Genomic DNA, 17794 nt, shown 5'->3' on the forward strand with positions numbered 1-17794 from the left:
TAGCCGGGCGTGGTGGTGTGTGCCTGTAGTCCCAGCTACTCGGAGGCTGAGGCAGGAGAATAGCGTGAACTCAGGAGGCAGAGCTTGCAGTGAGCCAAGATGGTGCCACTGCACTCCAGCCTGGGCGACAAAGCGAGACTCCGTCTTAAAAAAAAAAAAAAAAAGTGTGTAAGAGTGACCCCATGGAGCCCAACGGAAGAGCGTCCTGCAGCTTAGAGACAGTGCAGACCCAAGCTGCCTCGTGTGGGTTGCTGACTGGTGCTGTCGTGGGCCGGATCTCTTGTCCCCACCCACACCCACCTGGGGAAGGCCAGCCCAGCCCTCCTTGCTCCTAGATGGGCTGCATCTCATCCTCCAGCTTCTTCTTCCGGGCCCCTTCGGTGAAGAAGAAGTCCATGCGGATGAGAGTCTGCCCCAGGGGCGTGTCCAGCCTGCTACCCACAACCTGGTTCGTGGAACTGGGAACTGTGTCCGAAAAGAGAGGCACATGGTCTGGCAACTTCTCAGGCTCCTTCTTGTTGCCCTGAGGAGAGGGGACAGCTCGGATTACACAGAGCGTGGAAAAAGGAGGACCTTAGGATGGGAGAAAACAGAGCAGAGAGCAGGTGCCTCTCTGTGTGAAGCGTCTCCAGGTGATTCAATCCTGGTTTGGACATGGGATCCCCCAAGAGTGACCCGATGCCACAGCCTCTGCCAAGCTTGTCCCTCCTCTTCCTCCACTTCCCCTTCCCCAGGTGCCTCCCAGATCCCTTAACTTTTATGCTGCGACCTGCAGAGATCAAGGGAAGGATCAGGTCTCATTCCCCTTTGTACCCCAGGACTAAGACGCCGTTTTACATCTGGTGGGAGGTTTTGATTTTTGTTTTTGTTTTTTGGTAAATTTGTACTTAGAGTATAACATTCACACAGAAAAGTGCACAAGCCTTCACTGTCCAGCTTGACAAATGTGCACAAAGTGAAGATGCCCATGTACCCAACCAGATCAAGGGGTATGATCCCCTCCCCTGCCTCCTTTCAGCCCCTCAACCCCTGTCTCTGCTCCCAAGGCAACCTGACCTTGACCTCTAATGCCACACATTAGCTTTGCCTGGTTTTGAACTTTACATTAGTGAAATCATGCCTTTCCTGTCTGGCTTCTTTCTCTCAAAGTACAAAAATTAGTTGGGTGTGGTGGCGCATGCACGTAGCCCCAGCTACTCAGGAGGCTGAGGTGGGAGGATCACTTGAGCCTAGGAGGCTGAGGCTGCAGTGAGCCATGATCATGCTACTATAGTCCAGTCTGAGAGACAGTGAGACCACGTTTTGAAAAAAAAAAAAAAAAATCTGACAAGTGGGAAAACATCCTCAGCTCTTCCTGCCCTTTTTTAGGGTTACCTTTCTGCTACCCTGTGTCTAAGAGAAGTGACATGACCTGGCAAGTAAGGAGATCCTGGCTTTCACCTGGCAAAGTCCATGCTGAGGTGGCTCCACCCTCTGGTCATGCTGCAGATTTCAGTAGTCAGGTTGCTATCACATAGCCCTTAGGAGGGAGAGATTCTTACAGGCTAGAAGCCCAGACCAGATGCACAGGGCGGGATATCAGGTCCCATGAGCTGAATTTCCCTCCAGAATAGACAGCAACAAGCCCAGCAGGTCCACAATGCAGGCATTAAACCTTTCCTCAACCTGGCAGGGTCCAGGTAAGCATGGCCACCCCCCTCGCGTGACTGTCCACATTGCTTATCTTCCAGGTTGGTCCTTTGACCATCCCCCCCTTTTTTTTTTTTTGAGATGGAGATTCACTCTTGTTGCCCAGGCTGGAGGGCAATGGTGCCATCTCGGCTCACTGCAACCTTCGCCTCCCAGGTTCAAGCGGTTCTGCTTCCTCAGCCTCCCAAGTAGCTGGAATGACAGGCATGCACCACCACACCTGGCTAATTTTTGTATTTTTAGTAGAGATCGGGGTTTCTCCATGTTGATCAGGCTGGTCTTGAACTTCCAACCTCAGGTGATCCACCTGCCTTGGCCTCTCAAAGTATCGAGATTACAGGCGTGAGCCACCGCGCCCAGCTGACCATCCTTTTAATAGTGAGATCCATCTTTTCATTCACTCATTCATCCAGCATGAACTGAATGTTCACTTTTTTATGGTCTCTGGGGGATGGGGCAAATGCTAGGGTTGTGACAGGGTGCAGTGATGAATTCATATTCATCTTTTCTCTTTTTAAAAAATAATGTTATTTTTTGTAGAGACAGGGTCTCCCTATGTTGCCCAGGCTGGTCTTGAACTCATGGGTCCAGGTGATCCTCCCACCTCAGCCTCCCCAAGTGCGGGGATTACAGTCATGGGCTACCATTCCTGGCCTCATCCTTTCTCTTAAGGAGTTCACAGCTGGTGAAATTGGGCATTGCAGTATTACATTACATAGAATACCAAAATATCGGGTGAGATATGCTGGTGAATAAAGGAAGGAGTGATCTGGTCAAGCCTACGCAGGAAGGGGAGATTCCCCAGAAAGGGAGGCACTGCAGCAGGGTCTTGAAGAGTGAATAGGAGTCCATCAGGCTGACCAGGTGGGAAGGACATTCCAGCAGGGGACCAGCATGCCCAAAGGCATGGATAAAAGAGTGTTGTGGGGGCTGAGTGTGGTGGCTCATGCCTGTAATCCCAGCACTTTGGGAGGCCAAGGCAGTTGGATAATTGAGGTCAGGAGTTCGAGACCAGCCTGGCTAACATAGTGAAACCCCCTCTCTACTAAAAACACAAATATTAGCCAGGCATGGTGGTGTGCACCTATAATCTCAGCTACTCAGGAGGCTGAGGCAGGAGAATCGCTAGAATCCAGGAGGTGCAGGTTGCTGTGAGCTGAGATTACACCACTGCACTCCAGCCTGGGCAACAGAGTGAGACTCCATCTTAAAAAAAAAAAAAAAAAAAGAGTGTGTTGTGAGGTCTGCGTGGGGTGGGTAATGAGACTGGGGAGATAGATAGTTTAGATCACAGGAGGCTTTGTAAGCTACCTGAAAACTTCAGACTTACTGAAGCATTTTAATCAGGGGAGCTACACGGCCAGTTCTGCCATTTAGGGAAATCAGTGTGGTGGCGAAGTGGAGGATCGATTGCAGGTGGTGATACTAGAGTCAGGGAATTTGTTTACAAAGTATTTTTACCCAATCTCATTGCCCTTCTTGGGCATGCCACACAGATATGACTACACATTGCTGACATCCTCAGTCAGGGGAGACATTTCAGCAACAGATGCCTGTCATTTCTAATTGGTTCATCTTAATAAAACTAAGAAACACTGAAGGAAACAAATTTCTAAATGCTTCATATAACTTTTCTTTCCAATGGACCCAAGGAATGCAATTCCTTGAAACAAGAGTGTATTTTACTTATCTCTGCACATCCAGCATCTAGTCCAGAGTAGATCTTCAATAAATGTCAGTTGAATGATGGAAAGAATGAATAATATTCAATCGCAAGTATGTTTGGCAGGAACATATTTTTCCTTACCATTGAGTCATAGTCTTTCAGGAAACTCCAGTTCTGAACCCTGGAAAGGAAAAGCATGTTGACTGTGTGAGTTCCTTCCAGGACATTTTTACCAATGACTTTCATTGTGTCAAGTCAATGCAACAATGTATCACATGGAAGAACTAAATAATTTTTTTTTTTTTTTAAGAGGGAGTCTTGCTCTGTTACCTAGGCTGAAATGCAGTGGCGCAATCTCAGCTCACTGCAACCTCTGCCTCCCGGGTTCAAGCAATTCTCCTGTCTCAGCCTCCGAAGTAGCTGGGACTACAGATGCGTGCCACCACACCTGGCTAATTTTTGTATTGTTAGTGGAGATGGGGTTTCACCATATTTGTAGGCTGGTCTTGAATTCCTGACCTCAGGTGGTTCACCCACCTCGGCCTCCCAAAGTGCTGGGATTACAGGCATGAGCCACCATGCCCAGCCAGAACAAAATAATTTTTAAGTGAAACAAATGCCAAGTGCCAAGCAGGTATTGATGGTGTATCCCACCAAAAGAACAAACATTTCAATTTCCAATGACTTTTCCTAGAATGACAACTATGACGTTGCTATGGTAGGACTGCCTAAGCAAGCAAAGGCTACAATCTCACCCTGCCTCTGTGCATTTTCAGAAGGCTACAGTAGGCAAGCATTCTCTGAAGAAAAAAGTTTTCACGTCCCCAAACCTTTGTCACCTTCCAATGTGAGTGACAGAGGAAGGCTAGGGAGGGGTAGGAAAAGGGAGGGACCATAAAGATAGTATTACCTTGCACTGGTCATTTAGTTTTACTTGAATCTAATTTTAAAAAGTCAAACAATTCTACAAAACATAATAAAAACAGCCTTTTCTGTCCCCCTCCTCACAGCCCCTGAGCCTCACATCTTAGCGTCAAACCTTTGCCAGCCTTTTAGCTGTTTCTTCAGGCCTTTGCGTCCGTATTTTGAAATAATAGGATTCTACTGCTGTATTACGTCATTCTTGCCTTGCTATAAAGAATACCTGAGACTGGGTAATTTATGAAGAAGGTGTAGGCTAGGCGCGGTGGCTCACTCCTGTAATCCCAGCACTTTGGGAGCCCAAGGTGGGTGGATCACCTGAGGTCAGGAGTTCAAGACCAGCCTGGCCAACATGGTGAAACCCTGTCTCTACCAAAAATACAAAACTAGCCAGGCATGGTGGCGGGCTCCCGTAATCCCAGCTACTAGGGAGGCTGAGGCAGGAGAATTGCTTGAGCCCGGGAGGTGGAGGTTGCAGTAAGCAGAGATTGAGCCACTGCACTCCAACCTAGGCGACAGAGTGAGACTCCATCTGAAAAAAATAAATAAATAAAAATAAAGAAGGTGTAATCGGCTCACAGTTCCACAGGCTGTACAGGAAGCAGGATGCTGGCATCTGCTCAGCTTCTGAGTCAGTCTCAGGAAACTTACAATCATGGTGGAAGGCAAAGTGGCAGCAGGCAGGTCACATGGCCAGAGCAGGAGCAAGAGAGAGAGAAGGGAAGTGCCACACACTTTAAAAGAACCAAATCTGGTGAGAACTCCCTACTGTGAGGACAGCACCATGGGGATGGTATAGACCATTTATGAGAAACCGACCCCATGATCCAGTCGCCTTCCACCGGGCCCCACCTCCAACAGTGGGGATTACAATTCAGCATGTGATTTGGGTGGGGACACAGATCCAAACCATATCCACTGCTGTTCCTTAATATTTTCTAAAATTTAAACTTATCTATTGACTTCCTATTATAGGAGATGAAGAGTTAGCATTCTTACTCCTGCCCTTCCCTTTGTTCTTTCAAAATCATTACAGATCTTGGTTAAATTGATTTATGTCATTTTGATTCTTATGGTTATGTAAATGTTATTCCCTGATGAACTAAGGAGTGCAATATACCCCAATTCTGTTCTTGTATAACCTTGTATTCTTTCTAGAGCTAACAGAGAAATTACATTTCCTCCCAATTTTTTTTAGGCTTCTATGTACTGATCATTGATTCCAGATGTTCCAATAAAACTGAAAAGTCCCTCTCAATATTATTTTCTACACTGTCATGTGCATCAGATAATAAACATTCCTTTAAAACCTTTCTTAGCCTCCTCGGAAGCCCTGTGTCCTCCTGCTCCCACTGGCCTGGCCGTGCCTCAAGATCACAGGCTGGTCCCTTCCTTCACCAACACGCTGGCATCCCCCTCTTTGGGAATTCCATGTCTTATTTTCTTGTTAATGCACCTGTTTTTGTGGAACACCTACTCTAGTATCTGTGGACTCCTGCATTTCTTTGGTTCTGGAAAATTCTCACTTACTTTCTCTTTAGACATTTTCTCTCTCCCATTCTCTCCTTTGGGAGTTTTGATTAAGGATAGGTTGGAGCTTCTTGTTCAGTTTCTCTACATTTTTAATTCGTCATTTGTGTTTTCTGTCTTGATTTTCTGAATAATTTCTCCTGTCTTGAGTTTATGAAGTCTGACTTCAGTTGTGTCTTATATTTCAACTTTATATATTTTTATTGCTACAAGTTCTTTTTGTTTTTTGGTTTCTTTGAGATGGAGTCTCACTCTGTCGCCCAGGCTGGAGTGCAGTGGCACAGTCTTAGCTGACTGCAGCCTCTGCCTCCCGGGTTCAAGCAACTCTGCCTGCCTCGGCCTCCTGAGTAGCTGGAATTACAGGTGCATGCCATCATGCCTGACTAGTTTTCGTATTTTTAGTAGAGATGGGATTTCACCATGTTGGCGAGGCTGGTCTCGAACTCCTGATTTCAGGTGATCTACCTGCCTCAGCTTCCCAAAGTGCTGGGATTACAGGTGTGAGCCATTGTTCCCGACCTCTTGTTTCATTTTTCAAAGCAGCACTAGAACATTTAAGCTATGTGTCTGGCTCACATTGTGTTTCTGTCAGGCAGCACTGCCTTACACATTCCTCTTTGGGCTTTCCAGACCTTGCAAAACTCTTTCCCCTTGGTCTTTACACCTCCTTATGCCCCTGGCTTCCTTCTCTGGTGTTTCCTGGCAGCATCTCTGCCTTTCTAGTAAACGTTGCAAGTTCTGTCCTGCATCCTCGCCTCTTCTGATCCACTGTGCTCTTCCGGGGAGAGCTTATTCACATCGCTGGGGCCAATGCCCACCCGTTTCCTGCTAAAACTGAGACAGAATTCTCATTCCGTAAGATTTACTTTGTAAAGCACACAATTCAATGACTTTAATATATTCACGGAGTTGGGCAACCACATCACCACTTTCTGATTCCACAACATTTCATCACCCACAAAACACCTTGTGTCCATTCCCAGCCAGTCCTCATTCTCCCCTTCTGGACGGGTTTTTAATGCGCAACTCCTGACTCTCACACTCAACTACCTCCTGGCAGCTCCATCTAGACATGGTTCGGACATTTAAAACTCACCAGAACTCAGCATCTTCATCATTTATCTTCTCCTCCCTATTAATTATTCAAGCTGAGACCTGTCATCCTTTATTCCTTCCTCACCTTTCCTCCCACATTTACTCAGTTTGTAAATATTTTCTGTCATTCTGTAGGTTGCCTTTTCACTCTGTTCATTGTTGCCTTTCACTCTGTTCATTGTTGCCTTTGCTGTGCAGAAGTTTTTCATATGCAAAAGAATGAAATTGGATCCTTTCTAACATGATACATACCAATCCACTCAAAAACATAGAAGGAAGCTTCATGACATTGGGCTTGGCAATTATTCCATGGATATGCCACACAAAGGACAGGAAACAAAAGCAGATAGACAGATGGGATTACATCAAACTCAAAAACTTCTGAAGAGCAAAGGAAACAAGCAACAAAGTGAAAAGGCAACACACAGAATAGGAGACAACATTTACAGATCATATTTCTGATAAGGAGTTATACATTTCCTTATACATTTCCTTATACATTTTCAAAATGTATAAGGAACTTCTACAACTTAGTAGCACAAAACCAAATAACCCAATTGAAAAAATGGGTTAAAGACTTGAATAGACATTTCTCCAAAGAAGATAAATAAATGGCCAATAAATATATGAAAAGATTATCAATGTCACTCATCATCAGAGAAATGCAAATCAAAACCACAGAGGTCAAACACGGTGGCTCATACCTGTAGTCCCAACACTTTGGGAGGCTGAGGCGTGTGGATCATCTGCTGTCAGGAGTTCAAGACCAGCCTGGCCGGAGCTTGCAGTGAGCTGAGATCGCACCACTGCACTCCAGCATGGGTGACAGAGCAAGACTCCATCTCAAAAAAAAGACCAGCCTGGCCAACATGGTAAAAACCTGTCTCTAATAAAAATACAAAAATTAGCCAGGAGTAGTGGAGGGCATCTGTCATCCCAGCTACTTGGGAGGCTGAGGCAGGAGAATTGCTTGAACCTGGGAGGCAGAGGTTGGAGTGAGCCGAGATCACGCCACTGTACTCCAGCCTGGGTGACAGAGTGAGACTTCATCTCAAAACAAAACAAAACAAAAAATCACAATGAGATACCACCTCACACCTATTAGGATGGTTGTTATCAAAAACCAAAAGACAATCAATGAGTGTTGGCCATTGTGTGGAGAAACTGGAATGCTGAGATACTGCTGATGGGAATGCAAAATGGTGCCACTGCTATGGAAAAGACAATGGAGGTTCCTCAAAAAATTAAAAATAGAGGTAGCATATAATCCTACAATCCCTCCAATATGGTTTGAGTGTTTGTTCTCTCCAAATCTCATATTGAAATGTGATCCCGAGTGTTGAAGGTAGGGCCCAGTGGGAGGTGTTTGGGTCGTGACTGGCTTGGTGCCTTCCTTGCGGTAATGAATGAGCTCTTGCGCTATTAGTTCACAGGAGAGAGCTGGTTGTTAAAAAGAGCCTGACACCTCCCCCTCTCTCTCTGGGTCCCTCTCTTACCATGCGACACGCCTGCTCCTCCTTCACCTTCTGCCATTATTGTAAGCTTCCTGAGACCCTCACCAGAAGCCAAGCGGATTCCAAGACTATGCTTGTACGGCCTGCAGAACGGTGAGCCAAATACACTTATTTATAAATTACCCAGCCTCAGGTGTTCCTTGACAGCAATGCAAAATGGACTAAGACATCCATTTTTGAGAATTCATCCAAAAGAATTGAAACCACTCCCATGTCCATTGTAGCAATACATATAACAGTCAAATGTGGAAGCAACGTAAAGTCCATTGACAAATGAATAAAGAAACTGCACATATATACATTCAGCCTCAGAATGGGAGAAATTCTGTAATACGCGACAAGATGGATGAACCCGGAGGACAGGATGCTAAGCTAACAAGACGGACATGGAAAGTCAAATATTGCACAATTCCACTTCTATGAGGCACTGAAAATAGACTCCTGGGAGCAAAGACTAGAATGGTGGGTGCCAGAGGCTGGGAGGAGGGGGAATGGGGCGTTGCTAATCCACGGGTATGAAGTTTCAGCGGTGCAAGATGAGTGCTTCCTAGAATCTATCAGGCTGCTCATTTAAAAATGTAATTGAGATCATGCCATGTTCTTGCTTAAAATCCTGGATGGTGTCTCCTTTGGAAAAAACGCATCTAGACTTTTACAAGGGCTGGGGTGGTCCCCCGGGTGCTCCCCCTTATCCTGTGGCCTTCCTCACTCCTTGTGCCTCAGCTACACGAATTCTTTGTTTTGTTTTTTAGATACGTCAAACTCTTGGCTCCTTCTCCTGTTTCATGTCTCAGCTTAAAAGTCTCCTCAGAGAGGCCTTCAGCCAGCTCTCCCCCTAACCCTGAACTGTTTCCTTCTTACCGCTGGTCACATTTCTTACAGATTTGTACTTGTTTGCTTTGCTGCTTGCTTTTTGGCTGCCCTGTCCAGAGTATGAAGGCTCCGTGGAGCCATGGCCAGGTCTGTCCAGTCCCTTGTTGCATCTGGTCTCCTTTCAGAGCGGCTCATGGGGATTTTTGGTTGAATGAAGGCATGAAGGAGCATCTTTCCCAGAGTCAGGTCAGATGGCCAGCGCCTCTCACCCAGACTAGGCCAGCAGGCTCCTGTTCCAGGGAGGCGGGGCTGCTGGGACCCAGCGGCATCTGATCCCGGCCTCCATCTTCCTGGCCTCCTAGCTCAGGCTCAGGTCTGGCTCTAGGCTGGGCTGGTGACCCGCCTCCCCCCGGGGCATGCCATGCTCTCTGTCCCTCAGCTCGGATCAGCTGCCCAGCCATCTCCCTTTCTCCAAAAGTTTCCCCAACTTGTAGTCAGGTTGCGGGGGTCAGGGTGGAGAAGGGAGGGCAGGGACTCACCAGCGCCGCTGGCCCCGACGCTCGGCCTCCAGGAGCTCCCGCCACAGCTGGTCCTGCTGCACGCCACCGCCACCGCAGACAGCTCCCTGGGCCACCCGCTGCGCCTTCAGAGCCTGGGGGGCCTGACAGCCACCAGCAAGACCTCTGCTGACCATAGGGCCAATCCGGGCAGCTGGGGAGACAGAGGTTGGCGGCCTGGTGGGGTACAATCGGTGCCCAGGTGATGTGGTTCTCTGGAGCCCAGGGGTGGGGTGGCTCCCCATGGGTGCAAGTGTGTGTGTGTGTGTGTGTGTGTGTGTGTGAGAGAGAGAGAGAGAGAGAGAGAGAGAGAGAGAGAGAGACTCCTGTGCCTGAGCTCAGCTCAAACCTCCTCCTGGAACACTCTCTCCCTCCTAACCCCGGGACAGCCTGGGCAGGGTCCTCCTCACTGTCGCTTTAGGCCTCGAGCTCAGAGTGGCTGATGGGGAGAGCATTTGAGCCCAGTTTTGTTTTGAACTCCCGCCTGTGTTGACTGTTGTCCTGGGAACGGGCAGCTCCCAGGAAAGAGGCGGGCCCCGTGTGTGCGTGTGTGCGTGTGTGTGTGTGTGTGTGTGTGTGTGTATGTGTGTGATCTGAGCCCTAGGGCTGGGGGGCAGAGAGTTCTTGAGTAGATGCCACGCCCAGTTCAGCAGCCCCCTACCCCGAGGCCGGAGTCCTCCGAGCAGGGTAGGGGAGGAGGAGGGAGCGAAGCTGGGGCTCCTGGGGGCCACCCCCACCATTGTCGCACTTGGCTTCCGGCAGCCGCCTTCAGGCCGTGGGGCGATGATAGTCCTGTGCTGCCTCCTCGTGGATGCTACGAGGCTTGCACGAGATGGTGGCCCTGAGGGCGCTCTGGGAATTGTGGATCAGGCATCAGTGTGAAGCTTCCTGCTTGTTTGGGAACAATGGCGGAGGTCATGAGCTTCTGTCGGGCGAGGGAAAATGAGTGCAATGCACTAGGAACATCCGCTCTGTCTGTAAACCCGGAGCGTTCACACAGCACTCTGCTTTATGTCTGAGATCTCCCAGCCGTGCCTTTCCAACGCCATTCTACAGATGAGGAAACTGAGGCCCTTACCGGCAAGATTAAGTGACCGCCCACGGTCACACAGTCACCAGCTGAAGGGAACAGGGAGAACCTGAGGGCTCACGGTCCGAGCCCTCAGCCCTGTTTCTGTTCTAACTGGGTGCAGCCAGGCTCCCTCTGTGGCAGCCTCTCCTGGTCTGGCGCTGCTGAGCTCCAGGGATGCCCGCTGTTCTCATCACTTCTGCCTCCTGCACTCTCTGCTTCCGGTTCTCTGGGTTTCGTGCTGTTCTGGTAGGTGCTGGCGGTTCTCTGGGTTTCGTGCTGTTCTGGTAGGTGCTGGCGGTTCTCTGGGTTTCGTGCCGTTCCGGTAGGTGCTGGCAGATTCACAGTTCCTTCCACGCAGCTTCTCTGTGGGTCCATTCGGCTGGACCGCTGCTTCCTATCGTTGTACAGGAAGAGCTAAGTGCAGACAAAACCCTGATGAATAGAGGCCTGCGCAGAGTGCCTGGGGTGCAGGGCAGCCAGGGAACCACTGAGCTCGCCCTGTGGCCAGTCCTGTGTGCCCCTGCTGGATTCTGCTTCTGTGAGGGAGGCAGCAAGGAGTTGGGACTTCACAGGTGAAAGGACTTGTCAGGTAGAAAAACTGGGGTGACCACAAAAGCTTGGATGCAAGAGAGAGCCTGGCATTTTGGGAGATGTGGGGGAGGAGACAAGGACAGGGGTGGCAGGGCACATGGGGGCAGGCCCCGGGGTGTTTTCCACTGTATCCTGTACCCAGTGGGGAGATACTGATGGGCTGTGAGCCCCAACGGAAATGCAGGGAACAGAACCATCAGGAAAGGGGTAAGAAACAGGTGAGGTCGCCATTGCCATGGTGTGGGTAAGCAATGGCAGTGAAGCCCCTACCGGCCTCAGGTGGAGGGCTGGCGTGGAGAAGACAGGGCTGAGAGCCAGGCCAGAAAGAGCTGCCAGCCTTGTCTTCCCACACTTGCATGAGGATGGAGCTGAGGGGTGTGACCTTTTGGGAAAACATTAGTCTAAAATCAGAGCTGCAAGCCTGGGACTCTGTCTCTCCTCTGTCCCTCCCCTCAGAGCTGGGATGACACAGGCTGGCATCTAGTGACTTAAACTTTCCTGGTAAAGATGAGCGCAGCAGGAGCGTGGCAGGGTGGGCCGCTGTGTGCTGGGACCCGGGCCAGGCTTTTCTGAGTGCTGCTCCCATGGAGGTGTCTGTGCTCCCTGCACCGCGACGACAGGTTCCTGCCATGCCCAAGGAGCAGCGGCTCTGACTTCCCTGAACCCCCAGAAGGGGGGTTCTAAAGACACCCCGTGAGTGTCTTTAGAGAGGACAATGTGTCCTGGGAGGCTTTGTCAGGCTGACCGCAGGCTGTAGCCCTGAGCAGCTGGGAACAGCCATGCAGTTTGCTCAGATACCTCCAGCCCTGGCCACAGGCTCTAGACACAGGGACCAGGACAAAAAAGGCCAGCAAGGGCATCTGCAACAAACCATCATGACTGATCAAGTTCCTGAGGTATATAGAGGCTAAATATTTCCACTGAGTTTTTTTTTTTTTTTGGACGGAGTCTCACTCTGTTACCAAAGCTGGAGTGCAGTGGTGCGATCTTGGCTCACTGCAATCTCTGCCTCCCAGGTTCAAGTGATTCTCCTGCCTCAGCTTCCCGAGTAGCTGGGAAAACAGGTGTGCACTGCCACACCCAGCTAATTTCTTTCGTATTTCTAGTAGAGACAGGGTTTCACCATGTTGGCCAGGCTGGTCTCGAACTCCTGACCTCAGGTGATCCACCCACCTTGGCTTCTCAAAGCGCTGGGATCACAGGTGTGAGCCATGGCGCCCAGCTGGAGATTGGTTCTTAAAAATTAAAATATAATTTAAAAACCATTTCATACCGAGAGTTGATAGAAGGCTGGACTGATGGGTGACAAAGCAAATACAATACAACGTAACTGTAGAATCTAGGTGGTGGGCATATGGGCGGGCATATGCTGGGTGTCTGCCCTGCCATTCTTTCAACTTCTCTGTGTGTCTGAAAAATTTCAAAATAAAATGTTGAGGGGAAAAAAAACACCTCACCTGCCAGTCCAGGTCAGTCACTGCCAGTCTCTTTTCACATGTCCTTATCCCTGGAAAAACATCCAAATTCACTCTGGGTGTGCCTCATGAGCCCCAGCCTGGGAGGACCCACGCCGCCCTACCCCTCCCGCAGCTCTAAGGCTGGCCTCACCTGGGGATCAGGACACCGGGTTCCAGTCCCTGCTCTGCCAGTGACTTGCTCTGTGCCCTTGAGCGAGGGCTCAGGGCACACCCTACATTTTGTGGTTTAACTTTACATGAGACTTTCCAGGGGAGCACAAGAATCCCTGCCTTTGGGAGGTTGCTGGAGTTGTCTTTTAATGGGTTTTCCTCAACCCTAAAAGGCTTAGCAAGTTTAGGGCCTTCAGCTGGGCGAGGCAGAACGTTCCAGCCCAGGCAGCCACAGGGTGGCCCCACCAGCCCGGGAGCAAGGACACCTGCGATTCACAGAGAGAGGCGAGGCTCCGCCCTGCGAGCCAGCCCCGCCCACTTCCTGTCGGCCCCGCCCCTTCCCGGGTCGGCGGGCGAGGGAGGGTCCCGAGCTCCGCCCAGCTCCGCGGGCGCAGAGCCCAGGGGCCCCGGACCTTGGGAGCCCGCGGGAGAGAGCTGAAGGGGCGGGTCCGTGGGAGGTGAAGGCAGGGGAAATGTGTGTCTGCGTTTTTTAATTTGCAGGGGATATTTTCTGTCCCTTTTGTCCCCGAAGCCTCTGCTTTTTGGATGAAAAGTTGGCTTTACTACCCTCTCCCTCCTTCCTGCAGGCACACACCTTGGAGGCGTCATACCAGGCGGTGACCGCAGAGGAAGCATCCAGGGCCACAATTCTTGCCTTGTCAGCTGCTCCCGCCAAGTCCCCAGAAAGCTCCCGGTTCATCAGAACAGCAACATTAAAGGAAGGCCCAATTTATCTATGGAAAAATCTGCACCGGCCTTCCTCTTATAGCCCCAACCGTTTTCACTTATAAGTAGCCGCTTTGGGTCTAACTGTTGGTTGTACAGTTGCTGTCAATGTGCCCACCATTTTGTACTCAGCTTAAAATTGTTTGTTTGTTTGTTTATTTATTTAGAGGCAGAGTCTCGTTCTATCACCCAGGCTGGAGTGCAGTGGGACACGATCTCTGCTCACTACAACCTCCACCTCCTGGGATCAAGTGATTCTCCCGTCTCAGCCTCCTGAGTAGCTGGGATTATAGACGTGCGCCACCATGTTCGACTAATTTTTGCATTTTTAGTAGAGACGGGGTTTCGCCATGTTGGCCAGGCTTGTCTTGAACTCTTGACTCAAGTGATCTGCCTAACTTGGCCTCCCAAAGTGCTGGGATTACAGGCGTGAGCCATCATGCCTGGCCAAAAAAATTGTTTTTAATGTATCAGCAACATCTTTTCATGTTTCTCTTTACAATTTTTTTTTCTTTTTTGAGACAGGGTCTTAACTTTGTCACCCAGACATGGTCATAGCTCATTGCAGCCTCCACCTCCCTGGGCTCAGGGGATCCATCTCAGCCTCCCAAGTAGCTGGGACCACAGGTGCTTTATAAGCTTTACACATCTCATTGTAGCCAGTTTCTTAGAGTTGATGCACCATAATGTGTTTAAGTAAATTTATCTCTTCTTGGACATTTAGATTTTGTTCAGGTTTAGCACCAGCTGTGATGAGGGTCTTCAAGCCTCTGCTTCTTGCTGTGGAATTGTTGCCACAGGACACATTCCCCGATGGGATTACTGAGTCAGAGGAAGTGGACATTGAGTGGCTTTCAACAGACAGGCTGTGTTGCTCTCATGGTGTCCATGCAGGTACCACCAGCAATGTGTACACATACAGGAAGCGCCGGCTTCCCTGTAGTCTTGTTGCCATGGCGTGTTGGGGTCTCTGAGACCACCGTGGGTTTGACGATTGGCTAGGAAAACTCGCAGGACTCAGCATACAGTGATACTCGAGGCTATGATGTATTACGACAACAGGACATGAAGCAAAATCAGCAAAGGAAAAGGCACATGGGTCAAGTCCAGAGGAAAGGGAGTGTGAGGGTCCAAGACCCTGTCACACGCTGGACGCACTCACTTCCCCCAGCAGTGTGTTGGGACAACACGTGTGGAATGTCATCTGTCAGGGACACTTACTAGAGATTTGGCACTGAGGATTTTACTGCAGGCTAGTCACAAAGGCACCCTCTGCCTAGCATGTACCGAAATTCTGGACTCCCAGTACGAAGACATAAACCACAGTGTTTCCACGGTTTAGGGGCAGTGAGCTGTTCTTATCAGGGAAGAGTGGGAACACTCCCCAAGTCAATTTCCCAGATACCAACCAAGGGCCAACCTTGCAAGCAGTCCTTGCTAAAGATGACATTGCTATAATTTGTATTTCTTTCATTTTTCTTTTGAGGGTAAATCATGTCGGTATAAAATAATGAGACGGGACTGGGCCATCCGAAGGTTCATTCACTGTCAAGGCTGGAGGTTGATGCCAGCTGTCGGCTGTGACCTCAGGTGGGTCTGGCGGCCAGCTGGGGCCCCTCCGTGTGGCTTGGGCTTCTCTCCAATGTGAAGTGGCTGTGTTTCAAGGATGAGGAACTGACAAAGAGGGAGCCAGGTGGAAGCTGTGTCACCTTTTCTATCCTAACCACAGAAGCCACCCTGTGCCATGTCTACCACATTCTGTTTATTAGAAACAAGTACAAATACTGGCCCATATTCAAAGGGAGGAGAATTAAACTCCACTTTTGATGGGAGAAGGATCAAATACTTTGTAGAGGTTATTTAAAACCATCACAAACAGATTTGCCATGTTTAGGCATTTATTCTACAAAAAAAAAAAAAAAGATACAAATGTTACAAATGTGCAAAGTTACTTGAGACTATTTTCTGCAGTATTATTTGTGTTGGTAAAAAAAAAAAAAAAAAAAAAAGGGAAACAATCTAAATGTCCATCAAGGGCTAGGTGCAGTGGCTCATGCCTGTGATCCCAGTACTTTGGGAAGCCGAGGCAGGTGGATTATCTGAGGTCAGGAATTCGAGACCAGCCTGGCCAACATGGTGAAACCCTACCTCTACTAAAAGTACAAAAAATTAGCCGAGCATGGTGGTGCATGCCTGTAGTCCCAGCTACTCGGGAGGAGAATTGCTTGAACTCTGGAGGCAGAGGTTACAGTGAGCTGAGATCGCGCCATTGCACTCCAGCCTGGGCAACAGAGCAAGACTCCATCTCAAAAAAAAAAAAAAAAAAAATCCATCAATAGGTGATGGGTTATGTTACTTGTGGTATCTGGTATCTTTACTATACTTATTACTTGTAAAGATGTCATCTATATAATGTTAAGCAAAATAAACACGATAAAACAGCAATAACAAAACGTGTTGCAAAGTGGTATATGCGGTCTGATTCTGGTGTTGTTATTATGAGTTGAATGCATGGGAAAAGTCTGAATGGACGTGCTTCCTCCTGTGTCTACTGCATATCTTTAGGGAGTAGGCCGGAATGCAGTAGCATGATCGTGGCTCCCTGCAGCCTCCAACTCCTGGGCTCGGCAATCCTCCCACCTCAGCCTCCCGAGTAGCTGGGACTACAGGCATGCATCACCATGCCTGGGTAGTTTTTGTATTTTCTTGTAGAGACAGGGTCTCACCGTGTTGCCCAGGCTGGTCTCAAACTCTTGGGCTCAAGCAATCTGCCCGCCTTGGCTTCCCAGAGTGCTAGGATTATAGGTGTGAGCCACTGCACCTGGTCAATCATGTTAACGCCTAGGACATGACTGTCAGGGGTAGTGGAAAGAGCACAGAATTGAGAATCCAGAGATCTGGGTTGTAGTCTGTCTAGGCTCCGACCCTACCTTCCTGGGCTTTTATTTTATTTTATTTTATGTTATGTTATGTTATGTTATGTTATGTTATGTTATGTTATGTTATGTTATGTTATTTTATTTTATTGAGACAGGCTGTCTGTCGTCCAGGCTGGAGTGGAGTGGCGCCATCACGACTGACTAGAGCCTCCCATGTCCCGTGATTTTCCCACCTCAGTGCTCTGAGTAACTGGGACCACAGGTGTGTGCCATCACACCCAGCTAATTTTATTTATTCTGCTGTGACAGTGGGGTCTCACTGTGTTGCCCAGGCTGGTCTCAAACTCCTGGGCTCAAGTGATCCACACTCCTTGGCCACCCAAAGTACTGGCATTACGGGCGTCAGCCACTATGCCCGGCCTGGGCCCATTGGTAAGGATTATTCAGCAGTAAAGATAGTAAATGTGTGACAGTCTTTCTCGGATTATGTATTAGTTTGCCAGAGCTGCCCTAACGCAATGCCACGAACTGGGTGGCTAAGCAAGGGAAATGTAGCGTCTCACAGTGCTGGAGGTCAGAGGTCTGAGAAGAGGGGTTGGTGGGGTTCATTCCTTCTGTGGCAGTGAGGGAGAACCTGTGCCAGGCGCCTTACCTTGCTTTTGGGGCCTTCCTGGCAATCTTTGATGTTCCTTGGTGTGCAGAAGCATCACCCTAATCTCTGCCTTCATCTTCACATGGTGTTGTTTCTTCGTGTGTCTCTGTCTAAATTTCTCCTTTTTTGTGAGGTCACATTCATACTGGATCTCAGCCCACCCTACTCCAGTATGACCTCATCTGAACTCCTCACATCGACAATGACCCAGGTTCCAAATAAGGTCACCTTATGGGGTCTGGGGATTAGGACTTCAATGCAAATTTCAAGAAGCACGATTCAACCAATCACAGATGATACAGATTTGAATTCCTTCGGGGATCTACTAAGGGATGAAACCGACCTTGTATGGCCAGGCGTGGTGGCTCATGTCTGTAATTCCAGCCCTTTGGGAAGCCGAGGCAAGTAGATCACCTGAGATCAGGAGTTCCAGACCAGCCTGGCCAAGATGGCAAAACCAC

The 17794-nt window shown here is 49.1% G+C and overlaps 2 protein-coding genes across 2 annotated transcripts in view; one reads left to right on the forward strand and one right to left on the reverse strand.

Annotated features, from left to right (window-relative positions):
• Nucleotides 1–159: 159 nt before the first annotated feature.
• On the reverse strand, nucleotides 160–10284 carry LOC105528514 (chromosome unknown open reading frame, human C2orf50). The gene is made up of 3 exons (XM_011965283.1): nucleotides 9768–10284; nucleotides 3497–3536; nucleotides 160–523 (listed from the first exon to the last, which is right to left on the reverse strand). Exons 1-3 carry the CDS (start codon nucleotides 10028–10030, stop codon nucleotides 332–334), a joined length of 495 nt encoding a protein of 164 aa, XP_011820673.1. The 5' UTR covers nucleotides 10031–10284; the 3' UTR covers nucleotides 160–331.
• A 946-nt stretch (nucleotides 10285–11230) lies between these two features.
• The window catches only part of LOC105528548 (putative uncharacterized protein FLJ33534), a 36302-nt gene continuing 29738 nt past the window's right edge, over nucleotides 11231–17794 (forward strand). The window contains 2 exon segments of the mRNA XM_011965337.1: nucleotides 11231–11446; nucleotides 14527–14692. Coding sequence (XP_011820727.1) covers nucleotides 14616–14692 — 77 coding nt within the window. The 5' untranslated portion in view covers nucleotides 11231–11446; nucleotides 14527–14615.

The sequence above is a fragment of the Mandrillus leucophaeus genome, unplaced genomic scaffold (genome assembly GCF_000951045.1).
Source record: "Mandrillus leucophaeus isolate KB7577 unplaced genomic scaffold, Mleu.le_1.0 Scaffold72, whole genome shotgun sequence".
Lineage (NCBI taxonomy): Eukaryota > Metazoa > Chordata > Mammalia > Primates > Cercopithecidae > Mandrillus > Mandrillus leucophaeus.